The sequence below is a fragment of the Limulus polyphemus genome, unplaced genomic scaffold (assembly GCF_000517525.1).
Source record: "Limulus polyphemus unplaced genomic scaffold, Limulus_polyphemus-2.1.2 Scaffold1828, whole genome shotgun sequence".
Lineage (NCBI taxonomy): Eukaryota > Metazoa > Arthropoda > Merostomata > Xiphosura > Limulidae > Limulus > Limulus polyphemus.
Genome location: NW_013667438.1, coordinates 35,938 through 61,486, shown reverse-complemented (window position 1 = coordinate 61,486; position 25,549 = coordinate 35,938). Strand labels below are relative to the sequence as shown.

The 25,549-nt window shown below is 35.5% G+C and overlaps 1 protein-coding gene across 5 annotated transcripts in view; it reads right to left on the bottom strand.

Annotated features, from left to right (window-relative positions):
• Positions 1–5,515: 5,515 nt before the first annotated feature.
• LOC106465076 (TNF receptor-associated factor 4-like) overlaps positions 5,516–25,549 on the bottom strand; it is a 46,836-nt gene continuing 26,802 nt past the window's right edge. For all 5 annotated transcript variants that reach the window (XM_022392887.1, XM_022392884.1, XM_022392886.1 and 2 more), the window contains exons 3-7: positions 19,995–20,099; positions 15,621–15,782; positions 13,169–13,330; positions 9,995–10,150; positions 5,516–7,974 (exon numbers count right to left, since the gene is read on the bottom strand). In XM_022392887.1, the coding sequence (XP_022248595.1) occupies positions 7,360–7,974; positions 9,995–10,150; positions 13,169–13,330; positions 15,621–15,782; positions 19,995–20,099 (1,200 nt within the window). In that variant the 3' untranslated portion in view covers positions 5,516–7,359. The remainder of the gene's footprint in view (positions 7,975–9,994; positions 10,151–13,168; positions 13,331–15,620; positions 15,783–19,994; positions 20,100–25,549) is intronic.

Sequence of the window (25,549 nt, the reverse complement as noted above, 5' to 3'; positions counted from 1 at the left end):
TGGGTGGCGTGATACTAGTCACGTGACCTCGCTGACGCAACAATATGCTACTGAAGTGGCTATGAACTTTGAAAAGCCAGAAGGGATTTTAATTGCAAAATGGATCACAATGTTGCACGAGTGTGACACAGTCATATAGCATCATCCAAGAAACACAGATAGATGAACTATTTCATTGCACAGTGACATTGTGTTCATTTATTGAATGCCCTGATCTGGGACATTGTGTTGAAGCAAAAGCCATTTTAGTATTATGATTCAGAGTCATATAGTAGCCTATCCCACTTGCGAATGGATTCCAAAATTCACACCCCAAAAGCTCCAGGAAGAGCAACTGACGGACCCAGAACTAGAATGGTCATGGCCAGTGCAGGTTGAAGAATGTAGTATGGGTGCACATAGTCTGTGACACTTGTACAAACAGTTATAGTTGCGTGACTGTGTGTTGCATAGATTTTATTAACCACCTAAATGTGGGGCTCAGTCTGTATTCCAGAGGAACTTCAGTGTTCTGAGGTGGTAAATTCTCCAGACTATGCACTGTGTGAGGCTTGGAAGCCACCAGGGTTTCATCCACACTAATTCTTATGCTCAATGAATTCAACTAGCCATGTTTGAACATGATATGATATTCACTGTTTGTGTCAGCACTGCACCATGTGAGACCCAAACAGGGTATACTTCAGAAAAGATTATTGTTTCTTCCATCCAGAGAATAACTCTGGATATTACCAGCCCCTCCCTGTGATCAACCAACGTAATCACTAAGTGAGCCAAGGCATTACCATTAGTTGACACTTTAGCACAGCCCATTGCTGGTGTGTTGATAGAGCATTGATAGAACATTTTGTTACCCCTGAAGAGATTCACATAGATCAGTCAACTAATTTCAAGAACCATTTGTGCACAGCGTTGAGGTGGTGAAAACGCTCACGTCACTCTACACCCTCAGTCCAATTGCTCGGCAGAATGAGCGATACAAACTGTAAGGTGTATGCTTGTTAAGTTTGTTTATCCTGGTGAAATTAACTGGAATGAACATTTGCCATATGTCATTATAACATCACAGAAACGAGCTCTACTGGACGTTTCACCAACATGCTCTCATTACTTTGAGATGATCTATGTTTACTTTTTTCGTGATGCCAACTAATATAAAGTGATAATCCGTGGTTGGTAGCCATTCCAGGCAGTTAATGCCCATTTACTGTGGATTATTGTAATCAGCCAAAGATGAGTTGAAGTTGTATTAATGTATAAGGTAGCAACCGGATGACGAGTAACAGATATTTTGGTGGAATATTTCAGTTCAGCTAAATTCTGCCAGTAATTATTTATTATGAGAGACCTATAAAACTGTTGGGTGTCACCTCTCACAGTTAACAGCACGTTACTGAACCATGAATAACTTTAGATGGTTTATGAAAATAGGTTACTATGGTAAAGGTGCACATACAGTCTGGGAAAAGCTACTAGGTGTACGTCATGACATGTGGAAGCTAGAAATATAGATTTGTGTATAACTGTGAAAGTTTTTCCATACATACATTAAACTTTATGCAAGGTGATACATTTTATGGAATGAGATAAGAGAAGATTGCAAGTGTTGGTCAGGAATATATCATGTGTATTGGATTGTGAGTAAGCTAGGTGGAATTATCTGTATAAAGTTAAATTATATACAGTATCATTAGCAAACAAATTTAGATTTGGTGTACCTAATGTATAATTTTCCAAAAGTACACAGTTGTATAAATATATTTATAACATTTTCTAGTACAAAGTTAGTTATAATGCAAACTGTGTATGTAATGAAAGGCGAGAAATAATATCTGCTGAACTTGTAGCTGAAGAAAGTCATAAGTGAAGTAATATGTTAGTGTTAATGGATCCCCACAGTCAGAAACATTTGGTTAGTGCCCACATCCTGTTAGATCTATTTTAGTTACTAGTGTTTAGTGCAACAACCAGATGGTGGTGGAAGAATGTGGAGGGGTTCCAAAATAGATGTGAGCCATCGTCATAGCCGTGATAATCTCAGAGAGCACAGTTGAGATTTAAATCGACTGAACTTTCCATAGGTAGTAGGGATAATGTTCTACGGACTGGTTAAGCCTGTAAACATAGAACTTGACCGCAGTTTTATCTTTCACACACTGTTTCTGAGTACCATTTTAGGACACAATATTTTTGTAACTGGGATATTACACCTTCACTTCGCAATCTTGGCCAAGTTTTTCCAACCAATCCGAATATTTTGACCTGGCACTTTCAATCCTGATTTTTTTCTATTTAAAATCATAATATTAATCCTTCTGGCTATTTTTGTGTTTCAACTAGCCAGTTGTGGACGATGTTGTCTTGGTTGCGGTTTTTGATCCAAGATTAGCAATGGATGGAAGTACTGTTTTTTGTGTTTTTTAATTTTTCAGTTTCTGGCATCTCCAATGACTCCAACAGCTGGCCAAACGTTCTTGTCTTCAGAGCCTATGGATGAAAATTCATTGTTGGACAATGCATCTGACAATGAAGGTTATGGAAGAGGCTATTAATGGACTAACTCTATGGAGCATCAAAGGTCACCTCACTAGTAGTATCCAGCTGATGGATCCAGGGAGTGTTGGTTCCGCCAATCTCTTAATGTCAAGCCCAACATTGGATCCAGTGCCCCTAAGAGTTAAGGAGAGGATGAAATCCAACACCAGCTTTAAGTCCAAGGTAATGTCAGAGCACCAAGAGAAGAACTATAAGTGCGTCCTCTAACAATCATCTCTCTTATCCCAGCAAACCTTCTTGGAGTTGCATCAAAATGGGAAGCCTACTCCATGATTTTGTCCAACACCTCATGGGCGACAGCACAAGTGATAGCCATGACTACTTCCATGGCAGCATTGGAGGTGTTCGCTGAGATGGCGATCTCCACCATCAACGTTGATGAGAGCAGCTCCTCTGAATGCTCCAAGGAGGGAAACTTAAAGCTCTCACAAAGACTTCGACTGTATTTGAAGCTGTAAAGTTAAAAGCATTGATTTTGTGTCATTTTATGGCCATCTATTTAAAAGTTATTTTCTAGTGCATTCGTGTTAGGTTCCCCTCCCAAAAGGGATAGGCATTTCTATGTTAAAGGACTTTGTTTCTGTGTTAAATGTTATTATTTTGTACTTTATTTGTTAAAGGGTATATATTTTCCATTATTATGTATAGATGATATGTGTAAATTTATTTTTTTATTGTTTTGTGCATTTATTTTTAACGTTTTACTTGCCGGTGCTTTTGGGCAAGTGGTTTCATTGGGGCTAGGGTGAACTATTTTGATTCTTGAGCAGCACTGGATTATTTCTTGAACTAGTGACGGTCTGGAGGTAAAGGAAGGAGAAAAGATCTGTGGAAGACCGTGGTGACCAACGTCCTGTTTGGATATGGCACCTAGAGAAAAAGACTTACGGTAGTGAAGAATCACAAAAAGAGACAGAGTTTGGACTTTCGGTTAAATCTTCATACAAGGCCCATTTTCTTCTGACGTGCGCCTTTGCAAAACAAGCACAACCTGTTAGCACCTTACTTGTTTAACCCTTTCAGCACGGGCTTGGTCCGTCGGACAAACCTCGTAACCATTTTGTGCTTGTTATAGTTTCCATGCTATAACGTTTAAATTAGTAAGCGTATGTTAACGAAATTTGGCAGATTATCAGTAAACATTACAATGCTTTCATACGAAAAATATCAATTTTTTTATTAATTCTTAAAGTTTGTCAAGCAATGTTTTCTCATACTTTTTTCTATTTTCACATGTTATCTATCCAACATGCAAAATCTATATAATGTCCAGATAGTTATGAAACATTTCATAAAGAAAAACTTGATATTTTATCTGTTATTTTCACTAACGAATCTCTACGGGTTCGATTGATTTGACCGATCTCGTAACCAATAGAAAAAATTAGGAAATAAACTGTATCCAATAATATATAGTTGACCTTTAGTCTTTATAAAGTGACCCTGTCTTTGCTGTGTTTTAGTAGAGTAGTATTTAGTAAAATACAGTAACATTTCAATTATTATACATTAATTATGTATATAGATTATTAATATTTAGAAATAAGTTATAAGCAAACAATTATATCTTCTAGTTTCGACCTTTATACTCAATTTCTGTTTGACATTGGTTTATAAGTAGAGAATATGAAATAAAATAATTTTTCTTAGGTTTTATGTACACAGTTGAATAACCAAAAAATTATAAATTACCATATCGATACCATAGAATTCCATTATAATTTATCAAGCTTAGTAACTAAGCTGTATTTCAGCCAGGTGGTTAGGATGCTCGACTCCCAATCTGAGAGTCGCGGGTTCGAATCCCCGTCCCACCAAACATGCTCGCCCTTTCAGCCGTGGGGGCATTATAATGTGATGGTCAATCCTGCTATTCATTGGTAAAAGAGTATCCCAATAGTGGGTGGTGATGACAAGTTTCATTACCTCTAGTATTACAATGTTAAATTAAAAATGGCTAGTGCAGATAGCCCTCGTGTAGCTTTGCGCGAAATTCAAAAACAAACAAACAAAGCACTCATGATTACTTGTTCTTCAATGCTTACTAATTTAAAAGTTATAGCATGAAAACTATAACAATGGTTGCGAGATCGATCCGACGGACCGAGCCCGTTTTGAAAGAGTTAAATTTAGCTACGTATCTTGAAGGATGAATTAATAAAAAAACTAGTGATAAGGTCCAAAAACTGCAAAGTTTGATTAATTAAAATTGTAATTCTTATCTACATACTTTTTTATTCATGTCAAATTTACAGTAAATGTATGATAATGAATTTGTAATTGTTCTTGTTTCGTTTTTATTTTCAGAATTTCACAATAACGAATGCGGAAATGCATTTAATTTCTTCTCTAGCACAAGGAAATAAGAAAGTACACAAATGGCAAAAATAAAAATTCGCATGTTAAATTCTGCTTGCCTTCGGTTTAAGTTTAAACGTTTTCAAACACTTTGAAGGCACATAGCAAAATATAAGTCAAAATGTCATTAGTTGTAATAATTATGTTCTTTGCACTTATACCAGTTTAAATTATTTTGCCAATTCGCATGTTATTATTGAAAAAAATACATAAATACCTACAACATAATTCCACATAGACATACAAGCGAACCGGTACTTAAGGTGTCATACTCGCCCCCTCAGTAGCTCAGAGATAAGTCTGAGGGCTTGTAACACTAAAAATTGAGTTTCGATACTCGTCGTCGGCAGAGCACAGATAATCCTTTGTGTAGTTTTATGCCATACTCTTAGTCAATAAGTAAAACAAAGTTCATATTGAAGGGTCTGATCACACGCACATATACACTCACACAAAAATAATATAAACGAATGTAGTTCACATTGATCACACAATAAAACTAGGCCGAAAAAATGCTATTCTCTTTACGTATAATGACGAAGTTCAAGCAATAAAACTTTCAAACACTATTTAAACCAGTTTATTACACAAAATATCACGACAAATACACGTATTCTTGAAATTATAATATAAACATAACTTGAGTAAGTGTAACAAATAACAAGAAATTAATATATATTGAATATAAAACAGCACTATATAACTATGTTTTCTTGATATTCATTACCCTGACGTAGCATAAATGTATACAACTCCCACTCTTAAAAAAAGGTTGAAAACGTAATTAAAAGGAAACCCAAATCGGTCTTTCGTTTCCTCTTTTGTCATTCCTAAAAATTGGGTACATAAGTCATGATAAAATATTTCACATGTGATACTAATATAATGGTTTATAATGGTATAATTCAACTACCAGGTCGTGTTACTTTTAAATAATACCCATACATGTGTTTTTTTCAAAGCTCGTTATTTATATTACAAAAACATTATTTTTGTATCGTTTAACTTCTTGCATAGTTACCTACTTACAAAAATAATGGGAAAAATTCAGAAGCTCACGTAAACTGGGAGTTTTTCTTGCTAATTGGCAAACGAATTTATTCGCCCAAAGGCAACTGCATCCAGCAATTCCTGGACTACTTGTTAGATTTCACTTGCTAATTGGAAAATGATTAACCTCAAGTGTTTACTCATACAAGGGGGAAATCCGGACAAGGTTAGGAAAGGATTAACCTTAAGTTTATATAATCTCTTACTCAACCAACTAGGCCAAAGTTTTACTTGCCACAAGAGAACCAAGGAAAGAAAAATTATACAAGTCTACTTTCTTCTGTGGTGAAGCTGCTAGCTAACCGTTGTATCCATATTACAATAGAGAATGTGGTCATGATCAGCTGAAATAATGTACGTATAAATTCTCAAAATATGCAACAGAAGCCTTAAGTTTATCTACATATGAAAGTCTTCAGCTGGGTGTTATAAGAAATCAACGTTGGAAGTTCCCAATTATTTTAGGATTTTAAATACAAACTTTGAGCTTTTATCTATTCTGACTGGTTTTGTACTACACCTTAGGTTCTTTTTACAAGGTTAATAACATTCTTTGTTTATAAGGTATAAATTTACTGATTGGCTCACTTTCGCACACATACACACGCAATTGGAAAACGTCGTAAAATATTAAGTTTAAAAATAGCAATGAAATGCTATAAGTGGTTACCTTTACATCATATCATGAACAATTTTCCGATAATACACGAATAAACTTAAGTTAATGAGCATGGTAAAAAATTACGTCACAAACATGAAAACGCGTTTCATTTATTGGTCATTATATATAAGAGAGAAATAGACGTTGAAAGCTTAATGAATTGGTCATCTTACATCGATGTCATTATACAAACTTAACAAAATGTACCCATCATAAACAAGAAGAATAACATAGGCCTTACCAACATCTATGTTTATTACCACATTTACATGATCTACGATGAATTCTTTTCTTTGACTAGCACAAAGATATATACATAAGTAAAACACCAACCCTTAGTTGACATTTAAGGTATTGTATACTCTGACATAGTATTCACTCACTTAACTCTATAAACCTGAAGCATTGAAGAAGGAGAAATAAAAACTGCATAACATTTGCAGACAGGGAAAATAAGACTTTTTTGATAAATATATATTAATGTGACGAACCAAGTATGAAACTGCAATGTAAGTTGATACGACATGAAAACACAAAGAAAGTTTTGTATGACTTCTTGGCCGTTGTATTTTACAAAGCTAATAACATCTTCTGTGTATCAGTTCACACCGCATACTATCTTGTTTTACATTACCGCATCTTGCAGTTATTTTAATAATTAGCTGTACAGCCTTTAAATATCTAATGTATTAAGCTTAACATCATATACAAGAGAAAATACATAATCAACCCTTTCATACTGCTACGATTTTACTAGAATCAACTTTAACCTTGATAAATATAGTATCATCTTTTATATAGTCGAGCTTTCTTAGTGTTTCGTGTGAGACAAACCTAGGAAACCCAAACCCCAAACTGTCTGGCTCTTTGCTGGGCCGCTGAAAATTTTTCCAAGAAGGGTCTGGTACAAAACTTTCAACAATGTTGCAGGCGTTCTCTGGAGAGGCTGCTTGATCATGAAGAGTGAAAGAAACAGTATGTGAGAAAGGCCAGGAAAGGAGGGAATCGTATTCTCCTGGTAATATCCTGATATATACTGACAAGTGACTACCCTCTCCAGCTCCATTACCATTTAAGAAGAGCGTTGCCATCAGTTTATAACCACACTGGCTGGTATAAAACGGAGTACTGCACAGCTCATAACCTTCCTTGGATTTCGCTTCGGTCATTTTTTGAGTGAAATCACTAATCCTCCACAGCAATTCTCCAGAAGTACTGAGTGTTAGGGCCTGAAGAGCATTTCGAAGCGTAGTGATCTGGTTTTGTTGTCTTGATACTAAACCGCACATCAAAACAAGATGGGAGTTGGCACTTTCCTCCATGTGCTGTTCCAAAGCAAAACGTGGCCCCTAAAAACAAATTCAAGAAAAAGTAGAAGCATTACAAAGTATAAAAATTACATTTTAAATAGCAAGCTAATATTAAAGATGTTCCAAAATTTGGTGCTAGAAACTATATCAAGTTCGGAATAAGATAGGTAACTTAAATCGCTACAGAATGACATAAAACAATTAATACTTTTGAACGTTCTTAGAACCTCAGAAATATTATGCAAGATAAATTGGAGAATGATAATCCGACCATAAATATACCTGGTTATCATGATGCGCAAATTTACACAAGGATTACTTATGCACAACTGTCCCTAATTTTGAAGTAATGGACTTCACGGAAGGTAGGTAGTCAACACCACCTACTACCAACTCTTGGGTAACTCTAGTCGAATAGTGGGATTTGACAATTACTGTTATAATGATCTCACGATCTCTAAGTGCAGAGCTTGATTTCTTGTTTTGGCCGTAACGGGGCGCGAACCATGGAACCTCGGATCCACAATCCGACACGCTGACCACGTAAAGAGACTTACACATTACTATAGAAGCGTCTTAACAACAGAACCTTAATAAAGTAGAACGAGAAATGACACTTTATAGAAAATCATGAAAACAACTGGGTTAGCTTTACCTTACCTTGACTGCCGAACACAAAAATACTATTACCGAATACCGATTGTTGCACGAACTTTAAACCCCAATGGGTGTACGCTCAAAAGAATACCAAACATAAAGCTTTAACCTAGTTTACCACAGCAGTTTAATAATGTTACTGTCTGGTACTGTTAGAATGATTTAATAAACCGAATATATTGTGCATTATAACAGCTTGTCATTAAGGAAAAGCAAGGGACCAATATCTGAAACGAGTTATACATGGTAGTGGCACGTTTATACCAAAATATTAGATATGCTACTGAACTCCCTTTCTTCACCTGTTGGACTTCAACACCAAACCCACAGGTAGGTTTGTTTGTTTGTTTGTTTGTTTTTGGAATTTCGCGCAAAGCTACACGAGGGCTATCTGCGCTAGCCGTCCCTAATTTAGCAGTGTAAGACTAGAGGGAAGGCAGCTAGTCATCACCACCCACCGCCAACTCTTGGGCTACTCTTTTATCAACGAATAGTGGGATTGACTATTATAACGCCCCCACGGCTGAAAGGGCGAACATGCTTGGTGGTATGCGGATTCGAACTCGCGACCCTCAGATTGTGAGTCGAGCGCCTTATCCACCTGGCCATGCCGGGCCACAGGTAGGTTTAGCAAGAGACAAAAAATCAAAAACAAAACGCAGGATTATTATCAACCTCAACTACACAGAATAATTAGATTAACTAAACAATCATTAGTTTTTTTATCTTTAGGCTTACAGATCTTCTTATAAGCTCATAAACTTATTGTGAAGTTCCATAAAACAACATCGAACTGTTTTATACTTGATGTTTGCTGTGTGTGCTCCATATTTTAAGTAATGGAATTTTACGTTACGTATACAAGATCAGATGAAAAGCAGTTATCTCCAAAATGACCAGATGTTATAATGAATGTTCCCCGGTTGGGTAGCGGTAAGTTTATGAACTACAATGCTAAAATCCGGGGTTCGATTCCTCGTAGTGGAAACAGCAGATAGCTATAATAAAACAAAAAAGCTACAATGAAACAATTCTTAGCAAGTAAATAATGAAAACACTAATAAAGTTATTTCAGGACAAAAACTTGTGTACATAACAACTGTTATAGGTTCTATACTATGTAACAAATACTTTGTACCAATCGGTTCCATGCATCTTAACTCTGAAGAAAGATGGCGCAGTGAAGTTTATGTCAGCTTAGCGATGAGCCTCCCAGTGGCTCAGCGGTAATTCAGTGGGCTTATAAGGCTAGAAATCGGATTTCGATACCCGCAGTGGACAGAGCTCACATAGCCAATTATGTAGCTTCGTGTCTCGCAAACAAACAAACCTTTATTTTCAAAATTATTATTTAGCACTATATTAAAACCGACAAAACAGGCTATTATACTATGTAGCTTACCTTGAACTTGCAACCCATGTCTCTGAATGCGCACTGGAGTGTTATAGATGGACACTGTTCTTTTAGATGAACTTCCATGTCTTCTCGAGGAACCTTTAATGGTTCACAGCGGTTAGGGCATGGCAGAGGGTACCTCGGACACTTGGATGTGTGGTTCTAATATTTAAAAAGATATTAACATCTTCATCTAGTTTTGCATATTGTTACTGACAATGTTTTTTTTTTTTATCAGGCAAATATACCTATAGTTTTCAGATCTTTGCAAAATTTGTGTTAGTAAGGTGATAATTGAAGAACTTTTCAAATTTGAAGATATTATAAACTTCATTTCATTCATATCGTTATTATTATGTAGCAACATTAATGTTTCACATTTTTTTCTTCTACGTGGTTAATATCTAATTTGTAAAATAACACATAAATCAACAAATTTTATTCATTCAAAAATTAAGTTTTTCATATTTCTGTACACAAAATCATGAGTACTGTTTAAAACTGTTAGCATTCTTTTAAAGTTAACGACAGAGACTACAATGGTCAAGTTATATAAAAAAGTTGATGGAGAACGACCAGAAATTGGTGCATTTAAACTATCTCAGCCAAAAGTACCATAGCAAATTTAATAGACAGTTTTAAATAATTTTAGGTCAAATGTGAAGAAAATCAATGTTTGTCATCAAGTAAAAAAAAAAATTCCCAAAGTAAGGCAAAAACATAATTCTTTTTCTGTCGTTTTTTTTTCTCCCAATAACAATGCAGTGACTTTTGAAACACCGTGTCTACATCACACGCCATCCAAACTTCCACGACATTCACATGTTTGTCAAGAACAAAATAAACCAGGTAACGCTTCTACTGTGACTTTTATATCATTTACATCAAACTATTTGGTGGTTTTTTCTTCCGAGACCCATAGTATACTGATGGGATAGCGTCTTGTCCCTTGTTGTCACTGGTCGTCCTCTCGCCGAGTTCTTCCTGGGTAGGTGATAGGGTGAATCTTCTGGTAATTTCATCTTTCATAATATTCTGGAAGTAGTTTCTAAATGGAACATCAGGCTCCTCAACAGGTTAAGCATTTAGTGAAAAGTTCTTCTTTGGAGTTACCCACTTGGTATTTCTCTAATCGATATATTTCCAAAGACATTCACAATGGATGACCTTTGGCTTGAATTACTTATCCTTCAAACACCTATTTAACTTTACAGTTTGTCCTCTCTCACAAAGAAAACTGTTCTGTCATACCACGTCACCTCAATGAAATCCAATTTTATCAGCACTTACCGAATAACCACCTTTTATCACTAAATGATGCAAGTCTTTCCTGGGTAAAGTCATGTATGACATCTTCATCCTTAACATCCAAGACTGCTTTTCCACCTACCAATTCCTCGTGACACGCTGTAATATTTGGTTCCACTATGCCCCAGTTACTAGATAAAGAATTATTGCTAAAAAAAAAACTCTCGATATGTACGTTTCACTTCTTGGTGGTGCAGTGACCACCGTCCCTTTTTCCACTGGACGTTGAACCACTAGTGTAGTAATTGCCATGTAGTGCACTGGGATTTCCTGTGATGCCATTTGAAGCTAGCTTAACCTCGCATCCATGTCTCCACATGATACGAGTTCCCAGTTTCTCGACTTCAATTGTCCACACATTATGAGGGATAGAGAAGTTTCTTACAGTAAGGGCAACTTATTACTTTCCTCTTGCTGGAACTTTATAAATATGCATACACATGGTAAAGAAAGTCGTTACGTTGATTTCCTTCTAGTTGCCTTTGTTCCTTATCATTCTATGGAGGTCACACCTGTTCTGTCCATGAAAAACAGTTGTAATGTTGAACGTTGTGCAAAAATGTTGAAAGTCAGTGTCCTTCGGTGATGGTCAGACGATGTCACAAGGTTATGGTCTTCCCTATGTTTGAATTAAAGAGAGTGACCACCACGTAAATTGTGCTAGTCGCTATATGTAAATTTGACGTTTTCCGTTAAGTTATAAACGTATCACTTTGTAATATAACCCATAGTTTCTTGTTTTCCTTTACTATTCGTATTATACATTATTCGTTGCATAACATATTCGAAACTGTTTTATTGCGAATACTTGCAACTTTCTTCTGGCCGAAATCAGTGTACCTGAATGACACTGTTGTATAGTTTCCTTAATTAATGAACAGCATTACTTGTTTACTTTGAATATTCTATTAATTTTTAGTTTGTGTATTACTGTTGTTGTTTTATAAATTAATTTTGATTCCTGAAAAGTGACTGCAATTTTTCTATATCTCTCCGGAATTACTGTTATCATTCGAAAAACGTCTTCACATTTCATTGCCATCTAACGGATACGTATTTAATTAAAACATAATGATAAATATTACAGGGATCTTCACGATTTAACTTTCAATACAAAGTTCACTGAGACCCTTTATATTTATAAGTTTTTGTTTGAACAAAAAGATCTACAGCTTTCCAAACATGCACATAGGTTCCATCAACTTATTATGGATCACTTCTTATAGCCATGATCGCCTTCCTATCATTCATGGTGGAATGATTTGTTTTTGAATTTCGCGCAAAGCTACACAAAGTTTATCTGCGCTAGCCGTCTCTAATTTAGCAGTGAAAGACTAGAGAGAAGGCAGCTAGTCATCACCACCCACCGCCAACTCTTGGGCTACTCTTTTACCAAAGAATAGTGGGATTGACCGTTCCATTATAACGCCCCCACGACTGAAAGGTCGAGCATGTTTGGTAGAACGGGGATCCGAACCCTGGTGGGATGGTACGCATCAGCTTTTATTTGACTTCACCAGTTTAACTTGATTTTCGTAAAAAAAATAAAAAATAAAGATTTTCGTTTGTGATTAATTTATAGTGATCTGCGTTGTTTACATCTATGCAGGAGTTCAAGAAAGCTGTCTGATGTGTGTATATGCGTCCCCAGATATTTTTCCATCGAAGGGCAAAGTTCTCCGGGGGAGGGGGCAAAGTAGTGTGAAATTGTGAATTGAATAAATAGAATCGTATACATATGATGAAAGAAGAAAGAAATAATTATGTTTCTCATCTTCCAGGGGTGGGGGACAAGTGCGCTATCTTGCCCCCTCCCCCTGCGGACGCCCATATATATATATTACACTACACAAAACAATATGAAGTTCTAACCTGAAGGGTATCATACACAAACTCCTTCTGACAGTACCGACAGGGCACCAGCCTCTTTGAGCATTCATTCATCCGATGATTGGTCACAAATCTGCGTTGAATTTTCATTCCGCACTTATTCTCACAAAAAACTGGCTCGTACTGGCAGCTCCCCACGTGACCCTAGAGAATTGTGGTAAACTAGGTTAAAAAAAACAATTCAGCTTCAAGTCAAATTAAGATTTACAAATGGTTTCTGCCACCGTTCTTTTAAACAGTCTCAGCTCTTATTTCCACTAATGATTATTGTTGAGAGGTAAGTTTGCATCAAGTAAGATAGGTGGGTAAAATTTCTTACCAAATGGAAATAATTGCATTATGCATGCACACACACACACACACACACATACATATATATATATATATATATATTATTTTAGCTGCAAGTTTTGCATAATTATTTGCAACAAAATGGAAAATCTCTTTTAAAACGCATCATCAAGTAAAGGATTTTTTTTTCAGTGAAATTAATGATGACGTGGGATATAATGTTTTAACTAGAATAACTCGTATCGTGGCAAAAACTGATAAAGTAAGATTTAGTTCGTTAACAGAATTTAGTATTTTTTGGCTAATTCTAATTAACTCAAAATAAGTGGCAATTCTTAAATGGGGTTACTTTTCAACTCTTTGACTTCTAACAGTTTGTACATCAAAATTTTCGTATTTTTTATAGTTACGATCTGAATACTCTTGTTCCAGATTTAAAAGTACACTATATGGTTGATACGATGAATGTTATTAAAACCGTTATTTTCTCTATAATGTTTTCTAGTGTTCCTTATCTTCTGCCCTCCCCCTGGGGGGGGGGCAATGATTATCATGCTAAAAATGAGGATTCCATATCCGCGGTGGGCACACAATGTAAATAGCTCATTGCGTAACTTTGCTCTTAAATACAAACAAATCTTATCTGCTTCACCCTTGTTTTTGAATTGAAGCTTGTCCTTAGGAAATATCCCGTGTTTGAGTTGAAGTTTGTCCTTAGGAAATATCCCTTGTGTTTGAGTTGAAGCTTGTTCTTAGGAAATATCCCTTGTGTTTGAGTTGAAGCTTGTTCTTAGGAAATATCCCTTGTGTTTGAGTTGAAGTTTGTCCTTAGGAAATATCCCTTGTGTTTGAGTTGAAATTTGTCCTTAGGAAATATCCCTTGTGTTTGAGTTGAAGCTTGTTCTTAGGAAATATCCCTTGTGTCTGAGTTGAAATTTGTCCTTAGGAAATATCCCTTGTGTTTGAGTTGAAATTTGTCCTTAGAAAATATCCCTTGTGTTTGAGTTGAAGCTTGTTCTTAGGAAATATTTTGTTGGTTCTTAATTTCCTTGTTCTACTATTCATACATTTCACAAAAATTAGAACCCATAATGTACTAGTCAAATGTATTTCATTTATTTATTTCATTTTGAAATGAACTGATTTGAATTTACTAGTCACTCACTTATAATTTATACATTTAGTTCTTCACTCTTGTTAACTGACACCTTAATCATTCAGTGTCACAGAATGAAAGACACTTTGTTAACAAGCTACTTTATAACAACTGCACTAGCTCATAAACCCACCGCGTGCCGTAACAGAAATGATCAATGTTTCAATTATCTCCAACCAACGCATCATTAATTTCGCTATATGTAACATACTTGTCAGCAAAACTTCGTGTTACAGTAATGTTCAAAGAAAGTAAGCATTACACGAAGCACGATAAAGTATGTACTAACAACCTTTATCTCCGAGTTGGATCGTTGGTAGACTCTCTTTTTCGCATCAGTAACAAATAATCTGTTATTTTACTATCTTATTAGATCGCCATCACTCTTCCCCCCCCCCACCCACATCAAAATGTTGATTGATGGCACTCGTTAATTACAAAAATAAAACAAACAAGAAAACCTGTACTGGCAGTACCAATACACGTACAAACACTATAACCCTAAATCAATGCAACATTATCATTATCTACTATTACTAAGATTACTGTTGAACAGGCCAGTATAGTTTTTAGAAACTTTTGTTATCATATTATTTAGACAATATTTTGTTTTCTTAAAGCACTACAGAGAATCTATCTGGAGGTGATTTTGTTTGTTTCAGAATTTCGCGAAAAGCTACACAAGGGCTATCTGCGCACAGCCCTCCGTAATTTTTAACTGAAACTAAAGACATCTAATCAACAGCAGTCACCGCCAACTCTTGGCCAATCCTTGTCTAATCGAATAGAATGACTATTACTCTTATATTGCCCCCTTAATTGACGAAACTGAGAAACAATATAATTAAAAAAAAGTAAATTAAAAGTTTTATGTAACTTCGAAATAACAAAGTGCAGAATCTGATTATGTCACTCGTGGTTTCTGTGCTGGCAAACTGTGTATCAAGAAAACAATTATTTTAAAACATGCTTTTGGCGTTAACTTACTTCCAACATTTCTCCGTTGAATTCCCTGTTACAAAATTCGCATCTGGTCCTCCGCATGGGACATGTGTAAAACAAGTGGTCTTCCATGAGTAGCCTGGGAATCATGGCGGCGCACCGATTGGAGCAAGGGACGGCGTCATACTTGCACGTGTTCAAGTGACCCTACGTGAGAGAAACATATTGGAAAATCGCCATACAAGTAAAATATGCATACATGACAGAGACACGAACTGGATAGCACATTTATAAAAATATAAATCATAGTATTCTTTTTTCAACTGGCATAGATACCAAAATAATAAAATATTGAATACGATGTGCAACCAAGTAAGTTTAAAACAGTTCATCATATAACTCTACGATTCTTCCTTTACTCCTGAAGAAGATGGGTCCACCAGTCGAAGCGTTAGAGTATCATCTTTTTTTCTAATGTCATTTAACCTGATATATGTTATTAAGCAACTGAACCAAAGAAACGCCATTTACAATAATGTAGTATACATAATGCTAACCTCACAATTTCTTATAAAACTTCTTTCAAAATCAGAGCATTGTTATAAACCCAACCTTATACAAGTTAGTTAGAAGCGTCGCTAGGCACTGGCACACGTGGCCCATGCCTCGATTCTATTTGACAGTACTCCGAATCCATTTGGTGTTCCTGAAAAACCAAAACAGAAAACCATGATTCCTATCGTACTGAAAATCCAAAAATGCCAGTGTGTTCGGGCCCGAGCTCCGAATCTTTTAAGCACCTAGCGACGCCTCTGAAGTTAGTTAACTGAAATAATCCCTTTTTCTGGTCTTTTATAATCTATTAATGTTATTCACCAAAATTGAATTTCTATATATGTTTTATATATCAATTAAGGCAAAAAAGAACGAAAAAAAAAACAACACTATAACATAGAGTAATAAGGTAATCCTGCATATCGTTTTAAAGATGAGAACAGACTTGTATCCAAAAACTGACAAGTACAAAAAATTCACACCCTTTATGTTATCCTTTAAGCAACAAGTCCATATTGCCCTAAGATGCCCCAAACATACTGGACCTCTTTCAACCAATAACCAACAAGGATAAAGTGATTTAGTTCATTTACTGGTGTGCACGGATACAAGCAGGATCCGAATGTAAAAGGCTTAGCTATTTGAAAATCAAATTTGTATCATACCTTTCAGGCTCTCTACTTAATTTAGAATTTTTGTGAAACTGTACAATTACAAGAGAAAAACTAATAAGAATTCCTAACCTTTAAGCATGTATAGCCACTCCAGCTATGTCGGGATACAGACATTTCTTAGAGCCTGACTCAGTCACTATGAATTCAAAATTCTGTTGTCAAGAGAGGATGCCACAGAAATAAAATTCGGAATAGGAACATACAACCTCTCTACAACTGCTTCTGGTTACTTAATCTCATAATGTACTTATTTATATGAGAATATTTAACAGTCACACTGCAGGGAAACAGTACCATTGCTTTCTTTCTAGTATCCAGTCTTATCAGTTTGCCAAAACTAGACTCTTAAAACACGGATCTTTAAACTGGTCTCCGCACACTAAAACTTGTTTTCACGTAACTTGGGTCACATTCCTATACAACAATAGTACAATATAAACACAGCAGTATAGTGCGCTGCTTTGAGGGTATTTCAAGGTCTTTCGTTTACCTTGCATGTTATAATTGTACTAAACAAATACCAATTGTATCTTAGGCTAAACACGTTTTTCAGTACGTGTTCTGTTAGCTGTTAGTCTCCATGATGCAAACGTGGACAGCTTCTTTGTACATAACGTGGTCAGCTTTCATGGCCATTAAAAATATGTTAACCTAATTAACGAATATACCTAAAGTTTTTGCTTACTTCAGAAAGACTAACCTACTGTAAATATTAAGCCTTTGATAACCGGATTATTCCGCTTTACTTCATATGTTTTGTATTTGATGACTTTTTAATAATCTACCGATAGCTGATATTGCTAAACATTTTTATTTAACTTATGAGTTATTCAAGCATGTATAATCCAGAAAGATTGGTATTAAAGTTTGATACAATAACATTCTTGAATATAACGCTATTTTACAACGCTTGTGTATCAAGTTTTATGCTTACTAAACCGAAGTTTTTAGCCACAAATAAATACTTTTACTAGCAACGACGTGAAGCAAAAAGAAAAATCACAAAAGAAGTCCTCGATTAGTATGAATAGATCTCGTGTGATGGCGGAGACATACATAATAGATCTCGTGTGATGGCGGAGACATACATAATTGTATCGTTGGTGAACTGGTTCAAGCAGTCGGGTTTGTTACCAGATCTTTCTAACCACTTCGCTTTCAAAGACTTTTGACATTTTTGTATGTTCAGCTTTGTCAGGAGATATGCATGCAGAAGTAGCGGGCCAGGTTTCCATTGAATGCTAATTTTAAATATGGGGTAAATACCCAACTAATATGAAAGAAGGGCACATAAATGCAATTATAACCATTTGAAAAACAAATCCAACAAATAAGCTAAACTACTAATGATGATAACAAAACCTTGTCGAAACGTTGTACATTTGCTGTTATGTTAAACTTATATTAAAGTTTTTCTTCATTACCCATTCAAGCCGTCTCCAGCCATTATTAGTTTCAAAGTGGGTTCCTCGTCACCGAATCTAAACTACTAATGTTTAACTACTAGTTCTCGACCTGCTAAATTCTATATACGTATAAATGTCAAAATTCCAAGAATACCAGGACGAAAGTTTCAATTCAAACATGGAATTAGATATATGTGATGCCTGGACGGTTTCAGCATTTAAATTTGACCCACTAGGAAGTTGAAAAGCACAATAGAATGTCATAATGCTGTAAAATGATCTGTTTTAGATACATAAGTCTAATAAAACAACTTATGCTGCGTTTTAATATTATAGTGATGGTTTTTATTATTTGCCAGGTTCTTTTAGATTACACGGTAAAAATAATGATGCAAAATTCAGTGTAGTTAATGATAAATTTTCATTTCTTCAACTTCAAATTACATGGCTAGCGTGACCAACGTTCACCGATAGGACTGACTTCACAAATAAATTACGTCTAACGGAAATCCACCTACTTTATTTCTTCTTCGAAACACACACTCCATACTTCACAGCACTGAACTAGCTAAGTGACTGACTAAATCATGCACTGATTACTCATCACCTGACTGACAGAGTTGATAACTTAATAATTCATTCCAACAGATTCATCGACTAACTCTAGCCTGTATAGCTCGCTTATTATGTGACTCAAACTATTTCCTAAATTTTGGAGAAAGTTACAGACGTCTAACTACGCTCATCATGTTATGTTAATTTTTCTTCCAGCTAAACAACAACACAAATTTCTAGAAACGTCTAGATTACAGAAAACAAAGGCTATAATAATATGCAAGTTTACCACATAAAGCATTCAAATCTGGCACGTGTGTCCACTTTTACAAACAGTCAAATTTTCTGATTTAGATATTAAAGTGAATTGGTAGTTTATAAGTATGACGCAGTGAAATAGAAAAATATTTAACAATGGAAGGAGAGGACCAGAGTGACGACTGGTGAGAAGCATGCAACATTATAGAAGTTATAGTTATTTTTATTACCATAGCGGCACCACGCGATTGGTCTCTCTTTCTTTCTGAGAAATCAAAAAAATTAAATTGCTTAAAAATCTCTGTGACGAAAATATGTCCCCCCCCTCTCAAGAATTTTTCGGAACACAGGTCACCTTGTTTCAACTCAGTTGTGAGAGGGTGAGAAGATAAAAAATATCACCTTACTATGCCAGCAATAATGACCAGAACTTTGTTAAAATGAAATATCCTACATTTAGGATTCTGAATAGAACATGTCCAAATCACAGCTTATAAGGGTGCTTGAAGGTATCCAACATCAATATCACGCAATGTTTAACATTTCTGTGTTATCCAATACACAAGAACCACTACAAAGGAATCTTTGATATTTCTTCGTGCGTGTACACTTCTGAGTTAAACAAAGCATTTTAATATATCAATACACCATAAAAAACAAAAAACATAACAGCGTATTTGATATTTCTACATCCATGTTTCTGTACCTTATCAAATCGAGTAAACATGTAAACTGTAATAAAATATGTGATGATGTTAAAAAGGTCCATTTAAGTCATTTCTGCCTTTCCCATCCTAAAATATACATTATATCTAGCGCTCTGGTGATGTTAGGGCTGTACAAAGAAATAATAATGCTACACATACGGAATATCATGATGCCATTACTATAATCCAAACGTTTTTCCCAAATTAAAAATATTTTTCTAACTTAAATCTGACCCAATTTAAATGAATTTTCCAAAGACTTACCTGTAATTTCCTAAGCTCGTCGGTCCATTTACAGCCTTCCTTGTAATGTATACAGTAAACCAGTGAGCTCATCACTGTGGTCTCGGTATCTGGATCAGGATACACCTGAGACACGAATATAATACAATTAAACTACAACACACAATACCACGTAGAGACGCAGATGATAAACTTTGTTAAATAAGTTTTTCCGGAACGTGCTTAATGCACTTATATACACACACGTATATTATTACGTTCTTTACTGAACACTTAATAAATTCTCAGTCAAGTTATTTAAGCTATTAATCATGTGGAAATATCTGATTAGTGGTCAGGTCTTGCACCTTTGACGATATATTGACAATTATTTTGTACAATCATAGGCAAAAGCAGGATGTTAAGAAACATCAAGTAATTGTTAAGCCTTTACGAAAGGCAACAGTAAGTTAAGGACGACATGGTAGGCATTAGTTGATACACGTACGACTATTGTGTTGATACACGAAACACTGATCAATCCATACTGCCTGGTGCAGTTCACAAAACGTGATAAAATAACTAATCACTTTATATTTTTCAACTAGGGAAAGTTTATAGATACTGTGAGATACAAACAACATCAATCTGACACTAACAGAGAAGGGTGAAAAGGTCGAACAAACATGGCCCAGCCAGACACCTTTTCTTAAGTAGCAGTCCATATTTTACTTCAATTATAATAACTTATGAGTAAAAGTAAAGAAAATGTATAACAACGAGTCGTCCACACTATATCTATTATAACCAGGGCCGACGAGGACTTTCGTCCAATACCAGAGCTCATCAGACTAGCTGGGATATGACAATGTTAGTGGTTGAGACACTATTTATATTATCAAACTACGTGAACAACAACGGCTTTTAGTTGAAAATCTATGTCATGAGTAAACGCATGAGAAACGATACTGAATCGCTAATCCAAAAAATAAAAGAGAGAGGGAAGAATGTAGTTTGTATGGAATGCTGTTTTATGTTCCTTCGTGTTTTACGTACATGTAACAAACACGGACGATAACAGAAAATTATCATTGTTCTGATAAACAATTACCGCTCCGTACAGAACAGAAAGTGTATGTTATGCTATCATTATTCTGCACGAACGACAAAACATTTTTAACTGCCAATATAAAATATATGTATGTTGTCATAGGCTTACATTATGCTAAGAGTCAGCTAGACGGACCATCGACCAGTCGTTGGAATTTTATATTACGATTTTGGCCAGTGTCTTACACAACGGTATACACTACCAGCCGACTTAATTCAATCTTTATGATATATGTTCACTGGATCTTTTTACTTTCGCTTCGCAGCCAAGACAGAAGTCTCGGGAAGGGAAATAGTTAGCTCCCGTGCATGTATTTGTTCGGAAAAGATGCTTTTAAATTCTTGTAAATCAATACTTTAGCAATCATTTTATTCGTGTTTAACCATCTTATAATGATCTACAGTTACAGTATAACTCATAACGAAAGTGAAGTTGGTGTAACAAAACTACAGATTTCCATTTAATTCCAAAACAACCCACGTGGTATAATACAGGAAACTGTTGAGTTGAAACTCCCAACTTGAAAGTTTTACCAGATCAGCTAAGTTCTTAAAACTTGTTTTGAACTAACTTGATATCAGTACTATGACGATATTGAAAATAGCTAACCATGTTAGAAATCTAGCTGGCAAAATGCAGATATGGGCACTTCCGCTTTAAACCTTATTAAAAGTTACCAAATGTATACAATAATGTCATGGGCTGCTATCTACACGGGACGGTAAAAATTAGTTTAAAACATGAAATTTGTATAGGATTCCTATATAATTTTCCCACGTTGTTCTCTAGTGCACTAGAAGCAATATAAAAACAACGAAACGAAAAATAATATTTTTATATTTATACCTGACTCATGATATCAATATCAGGCATCCTGACTCATGATATCAATATCAGGCATCCTAACTCATGATAATAATATCAGGTATCCTAACTCATGATAATATCAGGTATCCTAACTCATGATAATATCAGGTATCCTAACTCATGATAATAATATCAGGTATCCTAACTCATGATAATAATATCAGGTATCCTAACTCATGATAATATCAGGTATCCTAACTCATGATAATAATATCAGGTATCTTTAACTATAATGACCAATGAAGATTGCAAGAAATCGAAACTTGGCTGTATGGATTTTCGAAGCATCGTAACGTCAGTAACGCGTTAAAATTGCTTTTTTTAAATTAATATAATTATCTATGCATATTTTATGAAAAGGGTGGGAGAGTGAACTTCATCATAAACGCTCGATATCTGAATTACGTAAATCAATAACTACAAGGATAATTCGTCAAAAGATAAATTCTTTTTAGCGAAAGGTCCCGTGGAAGAGAAACAGAACCATCCAGACGCTCACAGTCAGAATACTGGTCCAGGTTGGTATGCACAGCCGGCGTCTTTCTGATGGTATGATGTGGTAACTGCACATGGATGTGCTTAGCCGGCGTTTGTCTGGTGATATGATGTGGTAACCGTGCATGTATATCCATGGTCGTCGTTTGTCTGGTAGTATGATGTGGTAACCGTGCATGGATATACATGGTCGTCGTTTGTCTGGTGATATGATGTGGTAACTGTGCATGGATATCCATGGTCGTTGTTTGTTTGGTGATATGATGAGGTAACTGTGCATAGATATCCATGGTCGTTGTTTGTTTGGTGATATGATGAGATAACCGTGCATGTATATGCATAGTCGGCGTTTGTCTGGTAGTATGATGTGGTAACTGTGCATAGATATCCATGGTCGTCGTTTTTCTGGTGATATGATGAGGTAACTGTGCATGGGTATTATGCATGGTCGTCGTTTGTCTGGTGATATGATGAGGTAACTGTGCATGGGTATGCATGGTCGTCGTTTGTCTGGTGATATGATGAGGTAACTGTGCGTGTATATGCATGGTCGTCGTTTGTCTGGTAGTACGATGTGGTAACTGTGCATGGATATACATGGTCGGCGTTCCTTTCGTGGCATGGTAACTGTACATAATTTATAGAACCAGAAGAAACACACTAGACATGCGCAATAATTCGGAATCAGTCTGCATAAGTAACAGTTCGTTGAAATTATTGGACAGATATTGTCATTAATCATGATCTTTTATAACTAAAACAGTTAACATTAACCTGAAAATAAAGGGTTAAAAAGGCAATACGCATATCCCTTCCAACATAGAATTATGAGGAAAACATTGTAAGTGATTGATGAAAACATATTTCCAGTCGACTTTTACTGCAAATATGAAAAAAGTATAGTTCGTTTCCGATATTAATTTGTATCACTTTTCATTTCACATATGACAGTTTTGTTTTGAATTTCGCGCAAAGCTACACGAGGACTATCTGCGCTAGCCGTCCCTAATTTAGCAGTGGTAGACTAGAGGGAAGACAGCTAGCCACCACCACCAACCGCCAACTCTTGGGCTACTCTTTTACCACAAGCAGCGGGATTGACCGTCACATTATAACGCCCTCACGGCGTTTGGTGGAACTGGAATTCGAATCCGCGACCCTCAGATTGCGAGTCAAGCGCCCTAACCAATATATAATAAAAATATATACACACAAAACTGTTCCGATGCTCTTGTTTGCAGATGACAGCAATAATGTTAAATCATTTAACACCAAATATTTAAGTCTATGGTTTAAAAATTTATAGCAATACTTATCTGTTCAATTATTATTTGAGAACTTTTTCTTATTTCTAAATTATTATTATTAATTGAGCATATGGATTATCGGTATTTTTGTTTTTAATATATTTTACAGCATTTTTCATATGTTATATACTATGAGTGGAAGGTGTTCTTAATGTCTTGAAACACCATCTCCATAAGAGAAAATAAACATCGAGTCTTTTATACCTTATGCAAAGCGATATCTTTTAAAACAAATTCTATAATTTGTTTGTTTGTTTGAAGTTAAGCACAAAGCTACACAATGGACTATCTGTCCTCTGTCTACCACGGGTGTCAAAACCCGGTTTCTAGCGTTGTAAACCCATAGGTATACCGCTGTGCCACTGGTGGACAAATTCTATAAAGTAAAAACAAAAAAAAATATATTACCTTGGTAATATTATAAACATGATCTAAACATCAAAATTTTATACTATTAGCGAGAATCTCGAATAAAAAAAACAAAAAAAAAACATTACTGCTTCGTGAGTTTAAAAAAATTTGTTTGGCGAGGTTTGTTCTGTTGTTCTGCAAATTTAACCAGTTTTATGAACTACAGCGCAAAATGACTTGGAGCGCCTAATCTATATAAAAAAAATAAGAGAATGCGCCCTTTAGTTTGTTTTGAATTTCGTGCAAAGTTATACAAGGGCTAATATGCGCTAGCCGTCCCTAATTTAGCAGTGATATACTATAGGAAAGGCAGCTAATCAACACCACCTACCACCAACTCTTGGGCTATTCTTTTACCAACGAATAATGGGACTGACCTTCACATTATAACGCCTTCACGGTTGAAAGGACGAGCATATTCGGTGACAGCGATTCGAACCCACGACCTTCAGATTGCGAGTCGAGCACACTAAACGCCACATCATGCCAGACCTGTACGAAGTTGTCTTGGATAATTTTGTTTCACCTAATCATGATGAGGTCTCTGGAGTAACGCTGCAGTTTGTATTTTTTTTTTTTCAGCTAGTAAAACAATTGTTTAGATAAAACTTTACCTAACCTGGAAGCTCATCGAAAATACTATAGCCAATCAACATTCGCCGAACTTGCCGTAAACAGGTAATACCATTTATAACAATATAAACAACCTGTACCTCGGCTTGGCAATTTATAAATTTAGTTTTTCACGTATGCATAGTTATAGCGACTGGTGAATGACACTAGTTTGATTCAATGTACATGAGATTCTGCAGTAAAAGCTCTTTAAAAATGTTCAATAAATATTTTGTGAGAAGAGCAGAGCCTGCAGAGTATACGACTAAATACTAGGGGTGCGTATCTCATCGTGGTAGTCGATACGGTACGTATCTAGATATAGAAGTTTTACCAACGGCTTGTTAAAGGTTTTACAGTATTGTCTGTAATTTATTATCTATATTACTAACACTGTCTTATTTAATTACATCACACTCTACAGTGCTTTTTTCAAATTCTCAGGTTTGATAAACTAAATGGTAGCTGGCAAGAGAAGTAAAATAAAAAAGGTTAATATCTGTCTATTTATTTTGTTATTATTAATTTGTTATGTTACTTTGCATGTGGTGTTTTTGATAAAAGAAATTAAGTCTACATGTAGTACTCGATCCTCATCTTCCTTTATTAAATCATTAATTTTTTAGCAAAAACACTTTATTGGAAATTCTGATTTTTTTCTGTACAAAAGACTTTTAATGCTTACTGAAACTTGCCAAGTTTCGTGAAGATACATAAATCGTATCGTGTCGGACGATGTATCGATACAATTGTATCAAGGCTTCACAATTCGTATGGTATCGTTACACCTTTAC